Source organism: Petromyzon marinus, chromosome 55 (genome assembly GCF_048934315.1).
Source record: "Petromyzon marinus isolate PM22_M1 ecotype Great Lakes invasive population chromosome 55, UKy_Petmar_22M1.pri1.0, whole genome shotgun sequence".
Taxonomy (NCBI): Eukaryota; Metazoa; Chordata; class Hyperoartia; order Petromyzontiformes; family Petromyzontidae; genus Petromyzon; species Petromyzon marinus.
This window is the reverse complement of record NC_133721.1, coordinates 10,703,581-10,730,472: the sequence shown is the minus strand read 5'-3', so window position 1 is coordinate 10,730,472 and position 26,892 is coordinate 10,703,581. Positions and strand designations below refer to the sequence as shown.

General features: G+C 53.1%; 1 protein-coding gene across 1 annotated transcript in view; it reads left to right on the top strand.

Annotated features, from left to right (window-relative positions):
• LOC116954506 (unconventional myosin-VIIa-like) overlaps window positions 1-26,892 on the top strand; it is a 90,001-nt gene that overhangs the window by 33,352 nt on the left and 29,757 nt on the right. Inside the window, exons 17-35 of the mRNA XM_076052235.1 lie at window positions 1,516-1,608; window positions 2,166-2,260; window positions 3,173-3,257; window positions 3,959-4,108; window positions 5,696-5,803; window positions 6,633-6,875; window positions 9,254-9,397; window positions 9,764-9,870; window positions 10,518-10,644; window positions 16,013-16,132; window positions 16,615-16,788; window positions 17,576-17,906; window positions 19,378-19,424; window positions 20,068-20,238; window positions 20,998-21,115; window positions 22,264-22,393; window positions 23,356-23,522; window positions 24,432-24,625; window positions 25,695-25,807. Coding sequence (XP_075908350.1) covers window positions 1,516-1,608; window positions 2,166-2,260; window positions 3,173-3,257; window positions 3,959-4,108; window positions 5,696-5,803; window positions 6,633-6,875; window positions 9,254-9,397; window positions 9,764-9,870; window positions 10,518-10,644; window positions 16,013-16,132; window positions 16,615-16,788; window positions 17,576-17,906; window positions 19,378-19,424; window positions 20,068-20,238; window positions 20,998-21,115; window positions 22,264-22,393; window positions 23,356-23,522; window positions 24,432-24,625; window positions 25,695-25,807 — 2,717 coding nt within the window. The remainder of the gene's footprint in view (window positions 1-1,515; window positions 1,609-2,165; window positions 2,261-3,172; window positions 3,258-3,958; window positions 4,109-5,695; window positions 5,804-6,632; window positions 6,876-9,253; window positions 9,398-9,763; window positions 9,871-10,517; window positions 10,645-16,012; window positions 16,133-16,614; window positions 16,789-17,575; window positions 17,907-19,377; window positions 19,425-20,067; window positions 20,239-20,997; window positions 21,116-22,263; window positions 22,394-23,355; window positions 23,523-24,431; window positions 24,626-25,694; window positions 25,808-26,892) is intronic.

Below are 26,892 nucleotides of genomic sequence, written 5' to 3'. Positions count from 1 at the left end.
CATTGAGTTCACTTACGGGTTCAAAAACAAAACTAAAAATCATCGAGTCGCTGCAGGAGCGGAGCTGATTTTCCACTGCCCAAAAGCAGAAAAACTTAACGTTAATAAAGCCAACAATAGAGTTTTTCCCCTTTTTTCTGGCAACAAAACTGAAACCTTTTTACGAGGATTCATGTCTGCATTAACCACAATACCTGCAGTCAAAATGCAAACAAAAAACATACTATGATACTATGTGCATTGTCCTTGAAACTGATTGGTCCACACCAAGGGACGGCTTTCTTTTGAGCCTCGACCCAATTGGTGCTCGACCAGATGACGCCAAAAGGCATACACAGCTCAAAGACAATGAGCACCCATGTTTCGTTGCCAGAAAAAAGGGGAAAAACCCTATCATTACATTTTGGTACTGGCAAAAGAGGTCTAACGATGTTAATAAAGCCAGTCGAGGATCTCAACGCCGAAAGACGGGGACGTTGCTGAATTGGCTGAGAGGGCCATGGCCCGGCCCCACTTACGAGAGCTCGGATTGGCCGAAATTGGCGGCCCCGCGTGCAGGTAACGTAACGTTAATGTCAAGTCGAAATCACGGGGGTCACTATGGGAGGCGAAATGTTAACCGAAGCAACCGTTAACCGGTGTCGCAATTAACCGAGGTACTACCGGTACGGGTTTCCTCCCTGCCTTTACTGTGGTATAGCCAGAGCCGTCGCTTCGGGTTACAGCTCAGTGGGAGCTTTGCCTGATGGGATGGGGATGGTTTAGTTTAATTTTGCATGTTTTTTTTTAGGTGATTTGTTTACATTTTCTTGTACTTTGCACCCATGTCGTGTCTTTTTTTGTATAATTGTGATTGTTGTCGTAACGTTCAGATGTCCCTACTGGACATCTGTTAAAAAATATCTATATAGCTCATCCCTCTGGTGTAGGCCAATTCAGTTTCAAAGGCAATGCGTATACTATTTGAGCATGTTTGTTTGCGCTTGCACCCAAACACGTGTGGTTAATGCAGACTTAATTCCTTGTAAAAAAGGGTATCTATTTGGTATAATAATAGATTTTACCCTTTTTTGAAATAAAACAGGTGTTTAGATGTTAAAGCACCTGACATACACAAGGAATCATGTCTGCATTAACCACACAAACATTTTTTTTGCATGTTCGCCACAAGTATCGTGTGGTCAATGCAGACATGATTCCTTGTGAAAAGGTTTCCGTTTGGTGCATTGACATCTGAACAACTCCTGTTTTACTTCAAGAAAGGTTAAAACCTATTCTCACATGTTTTTACTGACAAGGGAGGTCCCATGATATCGATTTGCTGTTTGAACATCTTAACACCTCCTGTTTTATTGCCAGAAAGGGGTAAAACCCATTCTTATTTTTCACACTTTTGATAGTCCCATGATATTTCTCATCCGAATCCTCCTCCTGCGGTAGAAACGCGTTTTTCTCATTCTCGCTTTGCGCTCGCGCGCCCGCTGCCGTCGCTGGTACCCCCGCTGCTCGTGGCAGGCGAACCCAATGGGAACGTGCAGGAAGATTCTCGGGGCCACGCTGGGGAAGGACGAGGACTTCCAGATCGGAAAGCACAAGGTCTTCCTCAAGGTTCGGTCCCTTGCCCGCGCGATTCATTTCAAGCTTTAGCGCCAACCGATCAGCAATGGTTGGCTACGTACGGTGCAAAAAGACGTTCAACATGCACGTGCAAGTTCACATTTTGGTCGCGAATTCATCACACGCGTGCAGCACGGTTTCTGTAGGATCTAAGGCGCTGGGGGGGGGGGGGGGTGGGGGGGATTTGGGGGTGGGCAGTGGGGGGTGGGTGGTGGGGGGGTGCATGGGTGGGCAGTGGGTGGGTCGGTGAGCGGTGGGTGGGTGGGTCAGTGAGCGGTGGGTGGGTGGGTCGGTGGGCGGCAGTTGGGTGGGTCGGCGGGCGGCGGGTGGGTCTGTTAGTGGGGCGGGTAGGCGGTGGTTCGGTGGGTGGGTGGACGGTGGGTGGGTGGACGGTGGGTAGGTGGGTGGGTGGGTGGGCGGTGGGTGGGTGGGTGAGCGGTGGGCGGACGGTGGGTGGGCGGTGGATGGGCGGGGCGGAAGTCGCCGACGAGCATCCTCCGTAACCGGCGCCGCCGTGTGTTGCCTCCCGTTGTCTTGCCTGCCGCCAGGACAATCACGACATGGTGCTAGAGCTGTCTCGGGATAAGAGCATCAATGACAAGGTCACCAAGATCCAGGGCGTGATGCGCGTCTACGTCGCGCGGTGAGGCCCCACCGCGGCGTGATGAGGCGCTCACGACCCAAAATCGCACCGCGCCTCCATTCCATTGGGATTGCACAAAGATCTCTCCCCCCTAACCTAGCCTGTGACAGACTATTGGGGCAAGTGCTGTTTGTAAACGCCTATGGCGACTGGAATGGCACACGAAGGGATGGGTGGCCAGCGCCACTCCCCGCTGCCTCTGCCTCCCCAGTGGCGATGTTTACACACCGCACCAGGTGCTCATTTGAGGCTGAGTCGACCTAGGGGAGACCCACGACCGATTCAGATAATCCGTCACGGGCGCTCCCCACACATTCACACACAGCAGCAGCAACTACTGAAATCATCGCCCCCCCCTCCCCTTACTGGCATACTCATGCCCCAGGTCAGTCACCAACAGGTTACACGAAATTAAAACCACCATGCGTCCAGGTTGTGTCGGGACCATCCCGGTTTTAGAAAGGTCGTCCCCGGTGTCACAAAGAATTTGTCAAAAGTCTTATGGACTCTGTCCCCGTTTTAAAAAAACTCATGATGCGGGCAGAGGGTGTGGCTACCTGAGGAGTGGGTGGGGGCTACCTGAACAATGGGCGGGGCTACCCTAGTAATGGGCGGGGCTACCTGGGCAGTGAGCGGGGCTACTGGAGCAGTGGGCGGGGCTACCGGAGTAGCGGGCGGAGCTACCCGAATAGTGGGCGGAGCTACCCGAGGTGTGGGTGTGGCTACCCGAGCTGTGGGTGGGGCTACCCGATGCATATTATAATTCGTCACCCACCTGGACGGTGAGATTGGGGCGGGCGTTGGGCGTCTGCCAGAAGAAAACAAAAAAAGAGCTTGATAGCTCATCGGATTTCCCCAGGACGAATAACGACGACGGTTCCCGTCTCGCCATGCGATCCGCGTCGCCCGCAGGAAACGCTTCCTGAAGATGAGGGCGGCGGCCGTCATGATCCAGAAGCACTGGCGCGGTTACTCGGAGCGCCGATTCTACCTCACGGTAGGGCTGGGCCTGGGGGGGCACCGCCGCTCACCAGCGCCGGAGGCCGCCACGGACGTGGCCTGCCGGGATTAACCGCGGGCGACGGCGATACCGCGGAATTGCACCGTACGGCTTACGGTGCACGGCTTACCCGCGTCAACAAATTGAACTCGACTAAGCTATCACAATAACTTTTTTATTTATTTTGCCAGGTAAGGCCCACTGAGGTACGTAGCTCGAGGAAGTGGCTCAGCATGTGGAAATGTATTGCAGCCACATACTCTAAACGCGTTACGTTGATTCTAAATGTGGAGAAAAATACACGCGACCACGTGGAAAACATGGAAACTCTATAGGTGGCAAGGTCGCTATTTAACCCACGACCTCCTGTATACCAGGCGAGGTAATTAACATTTCACCACTGTGACATCCCTAAATCGATCAGCCAAAATCCCCAGGGCATGCAACGAACACAACTGTGACTGCATCGCTCCGCACCTCCCGATTCGCTCGGTTGGCTAACGCACGGTGCGAAAGACACTCGACATCCGCACGTTGCTAATGTCGCCAGATGTATTGTTAAGGGAAGAGCATGGTGGCCTGTCAACGGCCTGCTCCACTTACTCTTCCTGACACCCGACCGGGGAATTGAACCCCGTGAGTTCCTCCGTGCGCTCCAACCGAGCCCCGTTGCGCCGCGTCTCCCTCCTCCCGCTCAGATCAAGCTGGGCCTGGCCCGGCTGCAAGCGGTGATGCAGAGCCGCAAGCTGGTGCTGCAGTTCTCCCGCACGCGCCGCGCCGCCATCGTCATCCAGGCTCACGCGCGCGGCGTCATCGCGCGCCGGCGCTACCGGCTCCGTAAAACCCAGGTGAGGGGCCGGGGGGGGCCCAGCCGCCCAGCCGCCCAGCCGCCACCCCCCCCCACCCTCCCCAGAGGAGGGCCGGGCCAGAGAGACCGGCCAGCGGGCCTACACCAGGCTTTGTCCCGTCGCAGGCCTCGGCGGTGACAAGCTGCGGGCGTTTTCGGTGGAGGAGATGCGCCGGGGTGGTCGCGTGCGGTTGTTGCGGTTGCGGTGGTGGTCCGTTTTGGGGGGCCCTAAGGGTAAATTGTTTTAGGGGGTACATGCACCACCCCCCCTCCACTATTCCATTGTACGAAATCCTATAATGAGGTGACGAATGAGATGTGGGCGAGACAATGAGAGGTACCGGTCACGAGAGGGAGAAACGGGTTGAGTCGACGGAGCGAGAGGAGAGAAGAGAGATGAAGGACGGAGATGAGAGCAAGTTTAACCTTTTTCCATTCCGATGACGTACGTAGGCATACGTCATCGGAACAGAATCGGAAGGAAAACTAAAATAAAATAATCTTGATTTTTAGCTTTTGTGACTGGTTCTTTCGGTAAAGTCACGTAGAAAAATAATAGATCACGACGTTTCGATCACCACACAAGTGGTTCAGATCTTATCAATATTCAACATCCCCCCCCCCGCACTGTATCCCCTCTTCGCCCTCATAGAGAGAAAGAGGGCGACTCAGAGAGAGGGCGACTCAGAGAGAGAGAGAGGACGACTTAGAGAGAGAGAGGATGACTCAGAGAGAGAGAGGACGACTCAGAGACAGAGAGAGAGAGGACGACTCAGAGACAGAGAGAGAGAACGACTCAGAGAGAGAGAGGACAACTCAGAGAGAGAGGACGACTCAGAGAGAGAGAGAGGACGACTCAGAGAGAGAGGACGACTCAGAGAGAGAGGACGACGCAGAGAGAGAGGACAACTCAGAGAGAGAGGATGACTCAGAGAGAGAGGAAGACTCAGAGAGAGAGAGAGGACGACGCAGAGAGAGAGGACAACTCAGAGAGAGAGGACGACTCAGAGAGAGAGGGCGACTCAAAGAGAGAGAGAGGACGACTCAGAGAGAGAGGGCGACTCAAAGAGAGAGATAGGACGACTCAGAGGCGCCAGGAGAAGGGACCACAGACGAGGAGTGGGAAGGCAGCAGCAGCAGCAGCAGCAGCCAACGCAGTGAGCCGGCACCAACAATTGCCCAAGCTCTGCGGCCCTCTATGTACATCAAGGTGTTAATCAGCCAATCAATGGGCGTTCGCACTTGGGAGAGAAACCGGAACATCCGGAGAAAACCTATTCGTGTGAAGGGGAGGGGGGGAGAAACGCTCGATCCCCGTACAGACAGAAACAAATGCAGATTAGACCACGGTTGCCATACCATGTGTGTGTGTGTGTGTGATCCACCAATCCTCGCTGCCTCGAGAGTTCTGGATTACAGGCCACGTTCACAGCGAACACCACCACCCCGGCAGTGAAAAAGCCCCCTCCATCCCCCCCCCCCAAACAATTGGGCTCCCCCAAAATATTTTGATCTGAAGTGGTCCCCCCAATGGCTATGGCACCGTCGCTGGCTCTGAACTGTGAATGTGGCCAACGTTGTGGTGCAGGGTCTGCCCATGGTCCAGGAGGATGTCAAGGAGGACATGGACCTGGACAGGAACGAAGACAAAATGCTGGACGAGATCTTCGGCTTCTTGGGACTCACCGCCATGGAGGTGCAGCTGCAAGCTCGCTCGCACGCTCACTCACACACAAAGACGGAGATGACCCCCCCCATCAACCGTGTAGCTTGCAGGGGCAAGCGCTGTTAGGATAGTAGCAAACCTATGAAGGCCGGCAGGGCGAGCGTGGAGGGGGTGGGTGGCCAGCACCACGCCCGGCTGCCTTTGTCTCCCCAGTGACGGTGTTTACTACACACCGCACCAGGTACTCATTTGAGGCTGGGTCGACCCAGGGGAGGCCCCGGGACTGGTTTAGATAATCGTCACCGGTGCGTTGGCCGTGAGCGGGATTTAAACTTGGGATGCCGGGTTCGTAGCGCAGCGCGGTAACCACACTCGCTCGCTCGCTCACTCATTCGTTCAAGACTGAGTTTCCACTCATTTATGCAACGGCCACCACCACCACCACTCTCTCTCCCCACCGCCACCACCACCACTCTCTCTCCCCACCGCGACCACCACAACCACTCTCCCCTCTCTCTCCCTGCCACCACCATCACCACTCTCCTCTCCCTCGCCCCCGGCACCACCACCACCACTCTCCCCTCTCTCTCCTCACTACCACCACCACTTACTCCTCTCTCCCCACCGCCACCACCACCACCACCACCGCCACTCTCCGCTCTCTCTCCCTGCCACCACCACACTCACCTCTGTCTCTCTACCACCACCACCACGACTACTACCACTCTCTCCCCACCGCCACCACCACCACTCTCCCCTCTCTCTCCTTGCCACCACCATTCTCTCCTCTCTCTCCCTGCCACCACCACCACCACCACCACTCTCTCCTCTCTCCCCGCCACCACCACCACCCTGCCAGGATATGGACCACGCCGGCATGGACATGACGACGGACCTGGATGAGGACCTGGGGCCGCGTGGCGACGACGACGTCGACGTCGAGGAGGAGGAGGAGGAGGAGAAGCGACGCCGCGGCGAGCTGCGGGACTACACCTTCGCCAAGTTCGCCGCCGTCAACTTCCAGGGCAGCTCCACGCACACGCACGAGAGGCGCCTGCTGCGGGCGCCGCTGCTCCACCACCAGGACGAGACGGACAGGCGGGTGGGTTTCACACGCCGGGGACTCTTGTGCTTTCGAAACAAATCGACTTACGAACTTTCAGAGGGTTATGAACAAAGCCGGTCTGTGTGTCCAGTTGCCCGTTCGGAGCCGAGAGTCGTAAGTTCAATCGCCCGGCAATAGACGGCGGTGGTGGCATCTACATCTGCAGAACGTGAAGAAGCAGTGGCATCTTCATATACAGAACGTGAAGAACCAGTGGCATCTACATCTACAGAACGTGAAGCAGTGACATCTATATCTGCAGAACGTGAAGAACCAGTGGCATCTACATCTGCAGAACGTGACGAACCAGTGACATCTACATCTGCAGAACGTGAAGAACTAGTGGCATCTACATCTGCAGAACGTGAAGAACCAGTGGCGTCTACATCTGCAGAACGTGAAGAACCAGTGGCATCTACATCTGCAGAACGTGAAGAACCGGTGGCATCTACATCTCGGCCACGCCCCCTTTGGGATCTGTTCCAGAAGGTTCTGGGACCTTACATCACCTATCCCTTTCATCCCCTTCTGGCCCCCGCCCTTATCCTCTGCAGGCCATGTGCCCTCTTGGGTTCACCTAGACCGTCACGTATGCCATACGTAGTCTGGTGACAGAGAGAGGCTCTAAGACGCACAGTGACACTCTTCACTCAGGAGCTGGCACAACGCCATGGCGACTCAATATATGTTTCTCCAAATAAATAAGAATTGGTTTTACGCTTTCTGGCAATAAAACAGGTATTGAGATGTTAAAACACTAGACAGAAACCTTTTTCATACCGTGTTTATGTAGTGTGTGTCGTGTGTATGTAGCGTGTGTGTGTGTACGTGTGTGTGTACGGTTTCAGGAAAGGGCGGTCCTGCACAGATGCCATATTTTCTGTCCGTCTGCTACAGCAGAGGTGTAGGGAATTCCAGCAAGACCTACATCTCTGCTTTATTGACCTGGTCAAGGCCTATGATACCATCAGTAGGCCTGGGCACTGGGTTGTTCTTCGTGCTTTTGGAGTACCTGACCCTCTGCTCACGATCATTAAGGACCTTCATGGTGGTGAGCGGGCCCGGGTAAAACTACGTGGCCGGGAGTCAGAGCCATTCCCTGTACACCTTGGGGTGCGACAGGGATGTCCTCTGGCTCCCACATTATTTAACATTTATTTTGACCACGTAGTTCGTGAAGCCTTCAATAGCTGTACCGGGGGAATCTCCATATGGTACAGATATAATGGGAGGCTGATCGATGCCCGGGTGCAGTCAAGGGATGGCTCCCTATTGCTCAACCACGTTATGTATGCCGATGATTTGGTAATAGCTGCTCATTCAGAGGAGGAGTTGGAGACGCTGCTGCTGAGACTGGAGCGTGCCACTAAGAGATGGGGCCTTACCATCAGCCCCACCAAAACTAAACACCTGCCTGGCTATTTTGTACCATCGGACACTCCACCCCCACAACTCCCAATCGGTGATGGGGTAGTTGTGGAGAGAGTGGAAAGTTTCCCATACCTGGGCAGTGTGCTTTTGACCGGCTCCAGTTTAACAGCAGGGGTCTCACTCCGAATCAGTCGAGCAGCAATATTTTTTCATCGGTTGCGTAACGCTGTGTGGAAGCTACCTGGTCTGTCGCTCCGCACTCAGCTTCAGGTCTTCTCGGCCACGGTCATTCCCTCCCTTCTCTACGCTTGCGAAACGTGGACCCCCTTAATGGAACATCTTCGCCGGTTAGAAACATTTAGGCTAGCCTGCCTACCATCCATCTTGGGTTTAACCAGGCTGGATTGTGTGAGGAGCTCACAAATCCTTAAAAGATCTGGGTAAGGTCCCATCGGTGAGCTACTCCGGCAGGAAAGGCTGCGTTGGCTGGGTCATGTAGCCCGCATTCCCAGCCACCGCATGCCGAAACAGCCTTTGTTCGGCCGGATCGAGGGGGCTAAGCGGGCGCGGCACGGGCTAGAGAAGAGATGGAGTGATGTGGTACAGGAGGACGTGGAGCTGAGTGGACTTGCCGATGACTGGTACCAGCGGTGTCAAAATGGCCTCTGTGGAGGAGGCTCGTGAAGGACGCTACTGGGCAGTTGAAGGTAGTCGCCCTCCAACAACAACGGAGGGCGGAGGAGCGATGCTCACAACAACGAGCGGAGCGCCGGGTGGCTAAAGAACAGCAGGTTGGCACAGTAGGGGGCACAGGTGGTGCATCAGCCAGTCATCTCAGTCATCTTAGTCAGTCGACCCGTGGCACGTGGGTCTGCCCCGTGACCTCCTGCCCGCGGGCGTTCGACACTTCACGTGGCGTCAAGATGCACATAGCCTGGCAAAGCGTCGTGGTGACGTCACCGCCACTTAGTGATGAATGGCGGTTGTTGTTGTTGTCCCCCCAGGCCAGCCTGGCCGTGTGGAGGATGGTGCTGCGCTTCATGGGAGATCTCCCCGAGCCGCATGCCACGGGGGGTCAGGGGGCGCGTGACCCCAACCGTGACCCCAACCGCGTGTCCATCATCCGCGTCATCTACGAGAGCCTGCAGGTACTGCACACACACAGCACACCACACATACACACACAGCACACCACACACACAGCACACACACAGCACTCACGCACAGCGCACACACAGCATACTACACACACAGCACCCCACACACACAGCACACCACACACAGCACACACATACCACACACACCACATACTGATCCACCCACACCACACACACACACACCACACACACCACACACACGCAACAGGCACACAGCACACCACACACAGCACATCACACACACACACACAGAGCACACCACACACAGCACACCACACACACACCTAACACACACACACTGCACCGGTGGTGGTGGTGGTTCGCCGAGGAGACGATGCCTTGTGTGACTCTGCACAGAACCCGCGCGGAGCGAAGGGCACCGAGTGGCTGGAGGAGGCACCGCTCAACAACCTCCAGAAGGTCCACTTCATCATCGGCTATGCCATCCTGCGGCCTGCGATCCGGTACGTGTGTGTGTGTACGTGCGTGTATACGTGTGTGTACGTGTGTGTGTGTGTACGTGCGTGTGTGTGTGTGGGGAGCAGTAGTGTAGCGGTTAGCACCCTGCGCTACGAACCCGGCGATCCGAGTTCGATTTCCGCTCACGGCCAACACCGGTGACGATTATCTGAACCGGTCCTGGGCCTCCCCTAGGTTGACTCAGCCTTAAATGAGTACCTGGTGCGATGTGTAAACATCGTCACTCGGGAGACAAAGGCGGCCGGGCGTGGTGCTGGCCACCCACTGCCTCGTGTGCCGTGCCGGCCTTCATAGGTGCTCGCTAACAGCACTTGGCCCCAACAGTCTGTTCAGGCTATACGGGAGATATTTGTCTTTGTGCACGTAAGCAGGACTTGCCCCCAAGGCTATACGGGGGATCTTTGTGCTCGCTAACAGCACTTGCCCGCAAGGCTATACAGGGTGAATCTTTGTCTTTGTGCTCGCTAACAGCACTTGCCCGCAAGGCTATACGGGGTGAATCTTTGTCTTTGTGCTCGCTAACAGCACTTGCCCGCAAGGCTATACGGGGTGAATCTTTGTCTTTGTGCTCGCTAACAGCACTTGCCCGCAAGGCTATACGGGGTGAATCTTTGTCTTTTGCATGCGCCAGGGATGAGATCTACTGCCAGATCTGCAAGCAGATCGGCGACAATCTGATCCGCAGCAGCTACGCCCGCGGCTGGATTCTGCTCTCCCTCTGCCTGGGGTGCTTCCCTCCCTCCGACAACTTCAGCAAGGTGCCGCTCACCAACCGCCTGAGATGTTAACTCCCTCGCCTGGTGCGCAGGAGGTCGTGGAGTTTGCGTGTCTCTCTTTCTCTCTCCCCATGGTCGCGTGGATTTTTCTCCGGGTCCTCCGTTAATTTCCCCTCCCACGTTCAGAATCGGGGTCGTGCGCGTTTTCCGAGTTGCTTGGCTGCTGCTGTAAATGTCCACGTGGTGGTGATGATGATGATTAGCCCACTTCGTTGGGCCATCATTCGTGATGGTCGGGTCGCTTCTGAAACAAGTGGAGCCTTATCTGGTAAGATAAAGAAACAAATCCGACCCGATGTGAAAAACAATAAGTTTGCTAGTTTTTTTTTTAGTTTAAAGTTGAAGAATGATTCTCACAACCGCATTTTTTAGCGATTAGAAATGAGGTCACTCGAAACTGCATCGAGCCAACATCAGGACAAGATGCAGACAGTGGGAGTACAAATCCATAATCTATCTGGCGTTCGAACATCTTAACACCTTCGGTTTTATTTCCAGAAAGGGTAAAGACCCATTCTTATTTTTCAATTAAAGTCTAGTTTTAGTTTAGACCCCTCTCACCAGATGCTCACCACTCACCTTAAACGGCTGCCAGTTACTCGCCGTACCTCCGGGGTTGGTGGCGGTGGTTTGTGAATGTCGCGGTCCGTATAAGCGTCAAATTGCCCAGAAATCGTCAAGGGGGTAAGTCGTGGGTGGGAAATCAAAAGCATCTTTTGAGTTGCCTGCACAGCCAGAGACGACGAAGCCCTCCATCGGTCACCACGTGCGTCGTCTGAGATGGAAAGTGTTTGGTTGTCATTCGCCAGTGCCTCCGATTTGGCATGGTTGGCTACGTGCGGTCGGAAGCAAAGTGCAACATACATACAACATACATACAACATACATACATCATACATACACCATACATACAACATACAAACATCATACATACACCATACATACACCATACATACATCATACATACACCATACATACACCATGCATACATCATACATACATCATACATACACCATACATACACCATACATACATCATACATACATCATACATACACCATACATACATCATACATACACCATACATACACCATACATACATCATACATACAACATACATACATCATAATACAACATACATACACCATACATAACCCATACATACACCATGCATACACCATACATACACCATACATACATCATACATACAACATACATACACCATACATACATCATACATACAACATACATACACCATACATACATCATACATACACCATACATACACCATGCATACATCATACATACACCATACATACACCATACATACATCATACATACACCATACATACACCATGCATACATCATACATACATCATACATACACCATACGTACACCATACATATATCATACATACACCATACATACACCATACATACATCATACATACACCATATATACACCATACATACATCATACATACAACATACATACATCATAATACAACATACATACACCATACATACACCATACATAACCCATACATACACCATGCATACACCATACATACACCATACATACACCATACATACATCATACATACAACATACATACACCATACATACATCATACATACAACATACATACACCATACATACATCATGCATACACCATACATATACCATACATACATCATACATACACCATACATACAACATACATACATCATACATACAACATACATACACCATACATACATCATACATACACCATACATACGACATACAAACATCATACATACACCATACATACACCATACATACATCATACATACACCATACATACACCATGCATACATCATACATACATCATACATACACCATACATACACCATACATACATCATACATACACCATACATACACCATACATACATCATACATACACCATACATACACCATACATACATCATACGTACAACATACATACATCATAATACAACATACATACACCATACATACACCATACATAACCCATACATACACCATACATACACCATACATACACCATACATACAACATACATACACCATACATACACCATGCATACACCATACATACACCATACATACATCATACATACACCATACATACAACATACATACATCATACATACAACATACATACACCATACATACATCATACATACACCATACATACACCATACATACAACATACATGCACCATACATACAACATACATCATACATACACCATACATACAACATACATACATCATACATACACCATACATACACCATACATAAATCATACATACAACATACATACACCATACATACACCATACATACATCATACATACACCATACATACACCATACATACATCATACATACAACATACATACATCATACATACAACATACATACACCATACATACATCATGCATACACCATACATATACCATACATACATCATACATACACCATACATACAACATACATACATCATACATACAACATACATACACCATACATACATCATACATACACCATACATACGACATACAAACATCATACATACACCATACATACACCATACATACATCATACATACACCATACATACACCATGCATACATCATACATACATCATACATACACCATACATACACCATACATACATCATACATACACCATACATACACCATACATACATCATACATACACCATACATACACCATACATACATCATACGTACAACATACATACATCATAATACAACATACATACACCATACATACACCATACATAACCCATACATACACCATACATACACCATACATACACCATACATACAACATACATACACCATACATACACCATGCATACACCATACATACACCATACATACATCATACATACACCATACATACAACATACATACATCATACATACAACATACATACACCATACATACATCATACATACACCATACATACACCATACATACAACATACATGCACCATACATACAACATACATCATACATACACCATACATACAACATACATACATCATACATACACCATACATACACCATACATAAATCATACATACAACATACATACACCATACATACACCATACATACATCATACATACACCATACATACACCATACATACATCATACATACAACATACATACATCATACATACAACATACATACACCATACATACACCATACATAACCCATACATACACCATGCATACACCATACATACACCATACATACACCATACATACATCATACATACACCATACATACACCATACATACATCATACATACAACATACATACACCATGCATACACCATATATACACCATACATACATCATACATACAACATACATACACCATACATACAACATACATACACCATACATACTACATACATACATCATACATACACCATACATACAACATACATACACCATACATACACCATGCATACACCATACATACACCATACATACAACATACATACACCATGCATACACCATACATACAACATACATACACCATACATACACCATACATACACCATACGTGCACCATACATACACCATACATACACCATACATACACCATACGTGCACCATACATACACCATACATACACCATACATACACCATACATACACCATACATAACCCATACATACACCATGCATACACCATACATACACCATACATACACCATACATACATCATACATACACCATACATACACCATACATACACCATACATACAACATACATACACCATGCATACACCATATATACACCATACATACATCATACATACAACATACATACACCATACATACAACATACATACACCATACATACTACATACATACATCATACATACACCATACATACAACATACATACACCATACATACACCATGCATACACCATACATACACCATACATACAACATACATACACCATACATACAACATACATACACCATACATACACCATACATACACCATACATACAACATGCATACACCATGCATACACCATACATACAACATACATACACCATACATACAACATACATACACCATACATACACCATACATACACCATACGTGCACCATACATACACCATACATACACCATGCATACACCATACGTGCACCATACATACACCATACATACACCATACATACACCATACATACATCATACATACAACATACATACATCATACATACAACATACATACACCATACATACACCATACATACATCATACATACACCATACATACACCATACATACATCATACATACACCATGCATACACCATACATACACCATACATACACCATACATACATCATACATACAACATACATACACCATACATACACCATACATACACCATACATACATCATACATACACCATACATACATCATACATACACCATACATACACCATACATACACCCTACATACAACATACATACACCATACATACACCATACATACACCATACATACACCATACATGCACCATACATACACCATACGTACACCATACATACACCATGCATACACCATGCATACAACATACATACAACATACATACACCATACATACAACATACATACAACATACATACACCATACATACACCATACATGCACCATACATACACCATACGTACACCATACATACACCATGCATACACCATGCATACAACATACATACAACATACATACACCCTACATACAACATACATACACCATACATACACCATACATACACCATACATGCACCATACATACACCATACGTACACCATACATACACCATGCATACACCATGCATACAACATACATACAACATACATACACCATACATACAACATACATACAACATACATACACCATACATACTAGACAAAGACTCAGATCCCCCGTGTAGCCTTAACAAACTGTCGGGGCAAGTGCTGTTAGCGAGTATCAGCAACAATGAAGGGCGGCACTTTGGCACACGAGGGGGTGGGTGGCCAGCACCACGCCCTTTGTCTCCCCCCAGGCAGGTAGCCATTTGAGGCTGAGTCGACCCAGGGGAGGCCCACGACCGGCTGAGATATGATCGTCATCGGTGTCGGCGGTGGCCGCCAGCGGGAATCGAACTCCGGGGATCGGCTCCAGCGACGACGGCACGCGCCCACACAGACACCGTGGAACGCCACCTCTCTCCCCCCCTGCCCCCCCCCCCTCTGCCCCGCCTCCCCTCCCTGCCCCCCACCCCCCGCCCAGTACCTGAGGAGCTTCCTGAGCGAGGGTCCGCCAGGGTATGCGCCGTACTGCGACGCGCGCCTCAAGAGGACTCTGGCCAACGGGTGCCGAACCCAGCCCCCCAGCTGGCTCGAGATGCAGGTGGGTGGCTTCTTCCTTGTATCGCCACCACCACCACCACCAATACCACCACCACCTCCACCACCACCACCAATACCACCACCACCACCACCAATACCACCACCACCACATCCACCAATAACACCACCACCAATACCACCACCACCAATACCACCACCACCACCTTCACCAATACCACCACCACCACATCCACCAATAACACCACCACCAATACCACCACCTCCACCACCACCACCAGTACCACCACCATCTCCACAGACACCACCTCCATCACCACCTCGACAGCAACCTCTATCACACACCTCCACCATCACCACCTCCACCATCACCACCTCCACCATCACCACCTCCATCACCATCTTCATCATCAGCTCCACCACCACATCCACCACCACCACCACCACGACTATTTACACCGCTACCTCCACAATCCCTCGCTGCCCCCCGACTCCCCCCCTCACCGTCCCCGTGAACCGGCACAGGCCACCAAGTCCCGCCGCACGTCGCCGCTTCCCGTGGGGCTGATGGACGGCCGCACGGTGCCGCTGAGCGCCGACTCGGCGTGCACGGCGCGCGAGCTCGTGTCGGCTCTCGCCAGCAAGATCGGCCTGCGGGACCAGTTCGGCTTCTCCCTCTTCATCTCCTTCCAGAACAAGGTGGCGGGAGGGGTCACGGGAGGGGTGACGGGAGGGGTCACGGGAGGGGTCATGGGAGGGGTCACGGGAGGAGTCACGGGAGGGGTGACGGGAGGGGTCACGGGAGGGGTGACGGGAAGGGTGACGGGAGGGGTCACGGGAGGGGTGACGGGAGGGGTCACGGGAGGGGTCACGGAAGGGGTGACGGGAGGGGTGACGGGCGACGCCGGTGATGGCCGGGTGACGAGCGAGTGACGGGGCGAGTGACCCTCGTAGTAACTCTGAACCCAGGGGGTCGGCAACTTGCGGCTCTTCCGAAGGCTGCTTCGTGACAGTTATTTATGAAGCGCCACCGTCTCGCATTCACGTTGCATTGCGGCTCACCAAATGTTCACGGAATAAAAAGAAGAATTGGCTCTTCTATTTATGGTGGTTGCCGACCCCTGCTCTAAACCATGACCCTACCATGACCCCGTCGTGACCCTACCATGACCTTACCGTGACCCTGCCGCAACCCCATCGTGACCCTCAAAGATTGCCTTACCATGACCCTGCCTTGACCCCACCGTGACCCTGTCCTGACCCTACCATGACCTTACCATGACCCTACCACAACCCCATCGTGACCCTCAACGATTGCCTTACCGTGACCCTCCCGTGACCCCACCGTGACCCTGTCCTGACCCTACCACGACCTCGCCGTGACCCTGCCGCGACCCCACCGTGACTGCTGTGATCCCGCCGTGACCCCGTCGTGACCCGACCACGACCTCACCGTGACCCCACCGTGACCCTGCCGCGACCGCAGGTGTCGTCGCTGGGCGGGGGTCGGGAGCACGTGCTGGACGCGGTGTCGCAGTGCGAGCAGCTGAGCCGCGAGCAGGGGGGCGGCGCCGAGCAGGCCGCCCCCTGGCGCCTCATCTTCCGCAAGGAGCTCTTCGCCCCGTGGCACGACGCCGGCGCCGACGCCGTCGCCACCGACCTCGTCTACCGCCAGGTGGTGCGGGGCCTGCGCTTCGGCGAGTACCGCGCCGACACGGTGAGTCGCGCGCCACGATACGGCGAGTCTCACGGCGAGTCTCACGCCACGATACGGCGAGTCGTGCAGTACAACACGGTGAGTCTCGCGGTACAACACGGTGAGTCGCGCGCCACGATACGGCGAGTCTCACGGCGAGTCTCGCGCCACGATACGGCGAGTCTCACTGTGAGTCTCACGCCACAACACGGCGAGTCTCACGGCACAACACAGTGAGTTTCACGGCGAGTCTCACGCCACAACACGGTGAGTCTCACGCCACAACACGCGAGTCTCACGCCACAACACGGTGAATCTCACGCAGGCGCTCCGTCCACTCGCCAGCTATCCAGGGTCGCCCTCACTTCCTTGCTGCTGTAGTTTGCAGCGTGCGGTGTCTCTCTCTCTCTCGTTCTCTCTCTGTCGCTCTCTTTCTCTCTCTGTCGCTCTCTTTCTCTCGCTCTCCCTCTCTCGCTCTCGCTCTCTCTCTCTCTCTCGCTCTCACTCTCGCTCTCTTTCTCTCTCGCTCTCTCTCTCTCTCTCGCTCTCTCTCTCTCTCGCTCTCTCTCTCGCTCTCTCTCTCGCTCTCTTTCTCTCTCGCTCTCTCTCTCGCTCTCTCTCTCTCTCTCGCTCTCTCTCTCTCACTCTCTCCGTGGTGGTCGCGTTGATTTTTTATCCCTCCGGGTCCTCCGTTATTTCCCCTCCCCCCGCCCCCCTCCACATTTAGAATGGATGTCACGCGTTTCGATTGTTTATATTACACTATGTCACACAATTTTTGTTCCTGGATACTAAGTGTCATTACCAGGACTTTATATGTGAACGAAAGACACAAGTGCACACGTTTTCTCATTGAAAATAGGTTAAAAAATTATCACTGTTCTGGTCACAAAAGCAAAGTTTGTATGGAATAATAATAGCCACTTTCTGTACTTTTGAGGCATAAGCAATTAGGAAATAACACTTACTACCCAGGAACAATTTGTTTTTGTTTGTTACACTGTTAATTGGCTACTGCCATACATTTCAACGTGATAAGCCACCTTCGCTAAAGTGTCATTTGCGACTGCCCCGTCGCCTCTGGACAGAAGGAAATAGCTCAATGGGCTTTACCTGATAAGATACAAAAAAGAAATCGTCTCGATTTACTGGTATATATATATTCATATAGTAAAAGTGATTTATTTACCCGTCCCCTCCTTTGCGCTCCCGTTGTGTCTGTGCATCGTTTAGTTGTTGTGGCGTTCTGACTCGCAATTCGAGGTCGCCGTTCTGCGGTTGATCAGTCGCCGGGTCTATGTCCGTGACGCGCAGCCGCCCGTGGCAAAGGGTCAAGGGTCGCCAACTCCGAGCTACCGAGACACCGGCACGTGCCGTGGGAAGCAAAAATATAACAAACAAAAATATCTCGCGTCAAAGCAGTGGAGGCGAGAACGTCGCGTGATAATGCACGGCCCTGAGTTAGAGAATTGTCATTATCATTACGGAACCGACAAATCCTCTGGCCTTTAATGTCCCCGTAGGACTTGCAGATTTCCGAGGACCGCTGCACTGAACGGCATTTATCGCGGGCGTGTTATTGCCCTTGGCAGGGTCGCCACCCGTCCCGGATTTTCTTTCCCCGGGGACGTCCGTCGCGGTTCATGGGAGGCTTGAGCCGATTTTAGATAAGACAGCGACAGACAGAGAGGGGGGAGCGAGACGCACAAGTGATAGGGGAGTGATTCAGAATTGGGGGGCGCGGCAACACACACGGGATGCCACGTGGTTCATGGGAGGCTTGAGCCGATTTTAGATAAGACAGCGACAGACAGAGAGGGGGGAGCGAGACGCACAAGTGATAGGGGAGTGATTCAGAATTGGGGGGCGCGGCAACACACACGGGATGCCACGTGGTTCATGGGAGGCTTGAGCCGATTTTAGATAAGACAGCGACAGACAGAGAGGGGGGAGCGAGACGCACAAGTGATAGGGGAGTGATTCAGAATTGGGGGGCGCGGCAACACACACGGGATGCCACGTGGTTCATGGGAGGCTTGAGCCGATTTTAGATAAGACAGCGACAGACAGAGAGGGGGGAGCGAGACGCACAAGTGATAGGGGAGTGATTCAGAATTTGGGGGGGGGGGGCGTGGCCACACACGCGGGATGCCACGTGGTTCATGGGAGGCTTGAGCTGAACGAGAGAGCGAGCGAGCGAGCGGGCGGGCGGGCGGGCGGGCGGGGCGGGGGTTCTCTCACTGGGGCTGACGCTGCACCGTGCGTGGCGTGGCGCGTGCCAGGACTCCGAGCTGGTGGAGCTGGTGGCGTGGCGCTGTCTCGTGCAGCACGGCGCCAGCCCCTCTGCGGCGGACGTTGCTCAGGCGGTGGCCGAGACGGTGCCCGAGCGTGCGCTCACCGCCGCCAAACACCGCTCCGTGTGGGCCGCCGAGGTGGAGGGGGCGCTGAGACAGGTGGGTGGCACGGGGGGGTGTGGGTGGGTGGGTTCGGTTGAGAGTGCGTGGGTGGGTAGCTGGGAATGTGTGGCTGGGTAGGTGTGGGTGGATGAGAGTGTGTGGGTGGGTAGGGGAGAGTGTGTGAGTGGGTGGGTAGGTGAGAGTGTGTGGGTGGGTAGGTGAGAGCGTGTGGGTGGGTGGGTGGGTAAGTGAGAGTGTGTGGGTGGGTAGGTGAGAGTGTGTGGGTGGGTGAGTGAGAGTGTGTGGGTGGGTGGGTAAGTGAAAGTTTGTGGGTGGGTGGGGGTGGGTGACTCAAATGAGTACCTGGTGTGGTGTAATAAACATCGCAACTGGGGATACAAAGGCGGCCGGGCGTGGTGCTGGCCACCCACCCCCTCGTGTGCTGTGCCGGCCTTCATAGGTGGCCACTCGCTAACAGCACTTGCCCCAGCAGTCTGTTACAGCCTATACGGGGGATCTTTGTGTTTGTCTTTTGTGTGTATGCGTGTGCGCGTGTGTACCTGCGTGTGTGTATGTACGTGGGGGTACGTGCGTGCGCGCGTGTCTGTACGCGTGTGTACGCGCGTGCGTACATGTGTGCAAGTGTGCCTGTGTGTACGTGTGTGCGTGTGTACGCGTGTGCGTGAGTGTCCGCGTGTGTGCGTGTGTGTGTGTGCGTGTGTATGTGTGCGTGTGTATGTGTGCGTGTGTATGTGTGTGTGCGTGCGTGCGCGTGTGTATGTGTGCGTGTGTATGTGTGCGTGTGCGTGTGCGCAGTCTGACTACGCGAAGCAAGGCCTGAGCGCTCTGGCGGTGCAGGAGAAGATGGTCGACTTTGCGCGCAAAAAGTGGCCCGTCCTCTTCTCCCGCTTCTTCGAGGCCTACAAGGTGTCGGGTAAGATCGCTCGGCCCGGTTAGGGAGGGCGGCAGCCCCGTGGCCCGAGGGTCAAAGGGTCAGAAGCCGCACGAATTTCTCACCCGGCACGCCGTCCGCGATCTCACCGCGGACGGCGTGCGCGCGACGTCCCGCCGCACCGATGTTGGGTGCGGCGACGAAACGGCTCGCAGGGCCTCGACTTTGCCGCTGCCACCAGGTGACACGGACGCCAAATTTGTAAAACCCTCGTGGGTTTTGCTCCCCTGGCCCGGCTTGACCCCCCAACCCCCACCTCCCCCCGAGCCAGATTCGGACGTCTTGCGAGCGCGTCGTCAGTGGCGAGGTGTTAACTACTTGGCCCTGGTATGCAGGAGGTCGTGGGATTCGATTCCGATCCTGACGCCTGGTGCTGTATATTTGGAGTTTGCGTCTCTCTCTCTCTCATCATCATCATCACCACGGTGGCTAGGAGATGTTAACTACCTCGCCTGGTGTACAGGAGGTCGTGGGTTCGATCCCGACCCTGACGCCTGCTGCTGTATATTTGGAGTTTGTGTGTCTCTCTCTCTCTCCGTGGTCGCGTGGATATTTCTTCGGGTGCTCCGGTTTTTCACTCCACATTTAGAATCAACATCACGCGTTTAGAGTATTTGCCTGCCAGAAATTGTCCACGTGATGATAAGCTAACTTCGTTGAGCTGTCATTTGTGTAGCCAGGTCGCTTCTGAAAAACGAGCTATGTAGCTCACTGGGGGCCTTACCTGGTAAAGAATAAAAATAGTTTCGCGGATAAATATCGATTTAAAGCTTTCGTGACTGCAAGGATTAATCTTCTTTGGTTCTTTCGTAAAGTCACGTAGAATGAGAATAAAATAATAAAATAAGACAATAAAATTCTCACGACGTTTCGGCCACAACACAAGCAGCCTTCATCAGGTGAAAGAACAGAACTGTCGGGACGACAGTGCTCATTCTACGTGACTTTACCGAAAGAACCAAAGAAGATTTCGCGGATAAGTTTAAATAGCCGGTGCCTATAGGGGGGTCCCGCCGTCGGCTCGGCTGTCGGCGTACCAGCGGGAAAGGGCGATGCGACCACGAGCGCCGTGCGGTTGCGAGCTCCGTGCGGACGCGTGCGTGTGTGCTCCCGGTGGCCTGGGGCGGCAGGTCCGAGCGTGCTCAAGAGCGAGCTGATCGCCGCCGTGAGCTCCGTGGGGCTGCACCTGCTGGACGGGGACGAGCACGTCCTCATGCTGCTCACCTTCCCCGAGATCGTCGCCATCACCACCGCCAGCCGGTGCGTCCGCGTGCGTGCGTGTGCGTGCGTGCGTGTGTGTGTGCGCGTGTGCGCGTGCGTGTGTGTGTGTGCGTGCGTGCGCGTGTGTGTGTGTGTGTGCGTGCGTGTGCCTGGGTGCGTGCGCGTGTGTGTGCGTGCGTGCGTGCGCGTGTGCGTGCGTGCGCGTGTGTGTGTGCGTGTGTGTGCGTGCACCTAGCCTGGCACGAGGTCAGAGATCGCCACCATCACCACCGCCAGCCGGTGTGTGCTCGTGTGTGTGCGCGTGTGTGTGTGCGTGCGCGTGTGTGCATGCGCATGTGTGCGTGTGTGTGTGCGCGTCTGTGTGTGCGCGTGTGTGTGTGCGTGTGTGCGTGCGCGTGTGTGTGCATGTGCACTTAGCCTGGCACGAGGTCATGAAGGCGACGTTTACACGTCGCCTTCATAGGTGCTACTCGCTAACAGCACTTGCCCCAACAGTCTGTTGACGCTATACGGTGGATCTTTTGTCTTTGTTTAAATGTTAGCGTGTACGTCTATGTGTGGCTCGGTATATGAACGGGAATCGAACTCGGGCCCCCCGGGCTCGTAGTGAAGGCACGTTAACCACTACCCTACCGCCGCCCGCTTACACATTACACACAAACACAGATCCCCCGTGCAGCCTTTTTTTCCCAGGCTGTTGTGGCAAGTGCTGTTAGCGAGCAGCACCCGCGATGGCCGGCACGGCGCACCGGTGTGTCCAGCAAGACGCCCCGCCCACCCGCCTTTGTCTCCGCCGAGTGGCGACGTTTACACCCCGGTGCCACTCATCCGGGGCCGAGTGGACCCGGGGGAGGCCCCGTGACGCCTCCGGATAATCCTCGTCGCCCGTCGGTCGGTTGGCGGCCTGCGAGCGGGGGACCGTGGCCGGGGTTCCGTCGCGACGGAGCGCTAACACCGCTCTGCCACCGCGGCCCCCCGACCCCCTTGCCCGGTGAGCGTAGGCGCAAGCTGGCGGGACCCGCCGTGACGCTGTCGACGCTGCGGGGGGACGAGATGGTGCTGGCCACGCCGGCGGCCGACGAGCTCAACGACCTCCTCGTCTTGCTCCTGCAGGGCCTCAAGAGCCGCTCGCGACACCTCGTGGCGATGCAGGAGAGCCGCGTCATCGGTGCGAGCCGTCGGAGGCCGCTCTGTCTGTCTGGCTGTTGTCAAGAGACCCCCATCAGAGGCCGCTCTGTCTGTCTGTAGTCTAGAGACCCCCCATCAGTCTGTCTGTTGTCTAGACACCCCCATCAGAGAGGGCTCTGTCTGTCTGTAGTCTAGAGACCCCCCATCAGTCTGTCTGTTGTCTAGACACCCTCTTCAGAGAGGGCTCTGTCTGTCCGTAGTCTAGACACCCCATCAGAGACCGGTCTGTCTGTCTGTTGTCTAGAGACCCCATCAGAGAGGGCTCTGTCTGTCTGTTGTCTAGAGACATCATCAGAGACCACTCTGTCAGTCTGTTGTCTCGAAACCCCATCAGAGACAGCTCTGTCAGTCTATTATCTAGAGACACCCCCATCAGAGACAGCACTGTCTGTCTGTTGTCTAGAGACGCCATCAGAGACTACTCTGTCAGTCTGTTGTCTAGAGACCCCATCATAGACCACTCTATCTGTCTATTGTATTCATTAGATGACCCAATCAGAGACTCCTGACAACGCTTTCATGGCATCACTTCCTGCCAAAGGTGAAGTCACGTGGCGTCGGGTGATGCAAATGATCCTGAGCATTGGAAAAAAAAATGTGTCCTTCGCAACACTTAATCCAAAACGTTTGAAACTGAAACTCACCCCCTACTACTACACTCGAGAAGCCTGCGTCATCACAGGCGGCGGATACCTGGATACGAACCCAGGATTTATGTATGCTGAATCTATTTCACGCCGTTCGTAGCCAATCCTGTTAATCGGAGGTGCGGGGGGAAGGTCAAACAAACTAAACACGACAAGCAGTTTAAAAGAAATGGATCTCCGCGTCGCCCCGACCTCCGCGGTTCACCTCTAACCTTTAACCTCCGACCCCGACCCGCCCGTAGACGGGGGCGCGGGCGTGCTCGCGTGCCACAGGGGCGACCTCATCGTGCTGGAGGGCGACAAGACAGCGGGCGAGGCTCTGCCCCAGGCGAGCTGGACGCAGGGCCGCAACGACCGCACGGGGCTCAAGGGCGAGTTCCTGTCGGACAGCGTCTACGTGCTGCCCGTGCTCGAGAAACCCAGCAAGGCCATCCTGGTACGCGGAGAGGCACGAGGCGGTGGAGGGTTTCGGTCCGCTCGGGTCGCGCCGTCATCGCGGCCACGACCGCAGGAGGTCACGGGGGTCACGGGCGAGCTCCTGTCGGGCAGCGTCTACGTGCTGCCCCGTGCTCGATAAACTGAACCCAGCAAGACCAGACTCGAAGCTTTGGTGGCTGCAGGAATTAACCCTTGGTTTTTTCGGTAAAGTCACGTAGAAAGAAAATATTATTAAATAATAATAGAATACGACGTTTCGATTGCAACACAAGCAACCATCATCAGGTGTGAATTAATGAGAAAACAAAAACAGTAAACTTAGAAATATAATGCGATACAGCACAGAGAGTCGGCTAACACAAGTCAACACCCAGCCTGGTTGATTACGTTCTTCCAAAGATTGCTACATTTGAGAGAGAGACAAAACACAGACACGGAGACACATTGACTGTTGTGTTAGCCGACTCTCTGTGTTGTATCTTGAGGCCTTCAAGAGATAGGTGGGGCCTGTGAGTGTTTCATAGAGAACGGTGCAGACTGAACGCTACTGCTGATGATGCTGTGATGGAACTTGGGCTAGTGTGTGAGTGGGTTAGTGGGTGAATGGGTATGCGATTGAGTGAGCATTCGGGCTAGTGAGTGTGTTAATGAGTGTGTGAATGGGTGAGTGAGTGAGTGAGTGGGTGAGTTAGTGAGCAATCGGACGAGTGAGTATGTTCATGGGTGAGTGAGTGAGCGATCGGGCGAGTGAGTGTGTTAATGAGTATGTGAGTGAGTGAGTGAGTGGGTGATTGAGTGAGTGATTAGGCGAGTAAGTGAGTTAGTGAGTGGGTGAGTGAGTTAGTGAGTGGGTGAGTGAGTGTGTGAGCGAGCTGCGATACATTATCCACTGTTTCGCTTGTACGTATGTACATCGAACTTCTTTCACACCGTGTGTATCCAACCGTACGCTAATCGGAGGTGCGGGATGATGATGATGATGATGATGTCCGTTGTACTTATTTCACACCGCGCGTGGCCAACCGTACGCTAATCGGAGGTTTCCCCCCTCTCCGCGCGTCCTCCAGAGCCTTTTTGCAGCAAACCCCGAGGGTCAGCGTCGAGGCTCGACAGTATCCCAGCAGCCGGAGGATCGCAACGCCCTCTACACCCTTGAGCAGTTCGCGCAGGACCACTTCAGGTGCGGCACCGCAGTCACCCACAGTGCCCCTTGCACCGTTACCCACAATCCCTGTCGCCCACAGTGCGTGCGAGTGGGTTAGAATGTCACTTTTCTCGGTCGGCCAGGGCCTGCTATCGATTTTCACGGTGCGCTCCTTCGATGAAGGTTCAATGCAGCGGCACCGTTAGCGGGACCCGAACATAGACGCCGGAACCACAAATAAGCTATGAAAACAACTATAAACTATTTCTAATTTTATTTAACCAGGTCAGGCCCACTGAGCTACGTAGCTCATTTTCAGAAGCGACCTGGCCACAAATGAAAGCCCAACGAAGTGGCTTATCGTCGCGTGGAAATGTATAGCAGCCAAACACTCTGAATTCGACGTTGATTCTAAACGTGAGAAAAAATCCACTCGACTGCGGGGAGAGAGAGAACTTCAAATATACAGCAGCAGCAGGCGTCGTCAAGGTCGGGATCGAACCCGCGACCTCTTGCATACCAGGCGAGGTAGATAACATCTCGCCCCAACGCGTGCGCGTGTTACCGTGGGAACCGGGCGTGTCACCGTGGGAACCGGGCGTGTTACCGTGGGAAGCGGGCGTGCCACCAAGGGAACCGGGCGTGTCACCGTGGGAACCGCGCGTGTCACCGTGGGAATCGGGCGTGTCACCGTGGGAACCGCACGTGTTACCGTGGGAACCGGGCGTGTCACCGTGGGAACCACAACGTGTCACTGTGGAAACCGGGCGTGTTACCGTGGGAACCGCAACGTGTCACCGTGGGAACCACAACGTGTCACCGTGGGAACCACAATGTGTCACCGTGGGAACCACAATGTGTCACCGTGGGAACCACAACGTGTCACCGTGGGAACCGGGCGTGTCACCGTGGGAACCGCAACGTGTCACCGTGGGAACCACAATGTGTCACCGTGGGAACCGCGCGTGTCACCGTGGGAACTGCGCGTGTCACCGTGGGAACCGCAATGTGTCACCGTGGGAACCACAATGTGTCACCGTGGGAACCGCAACGTGTTACCGTGGGAACCGCAACGTGTCACCGTGGGAACCGCAACGTGTCACCGTGGGAACCGCAACGTG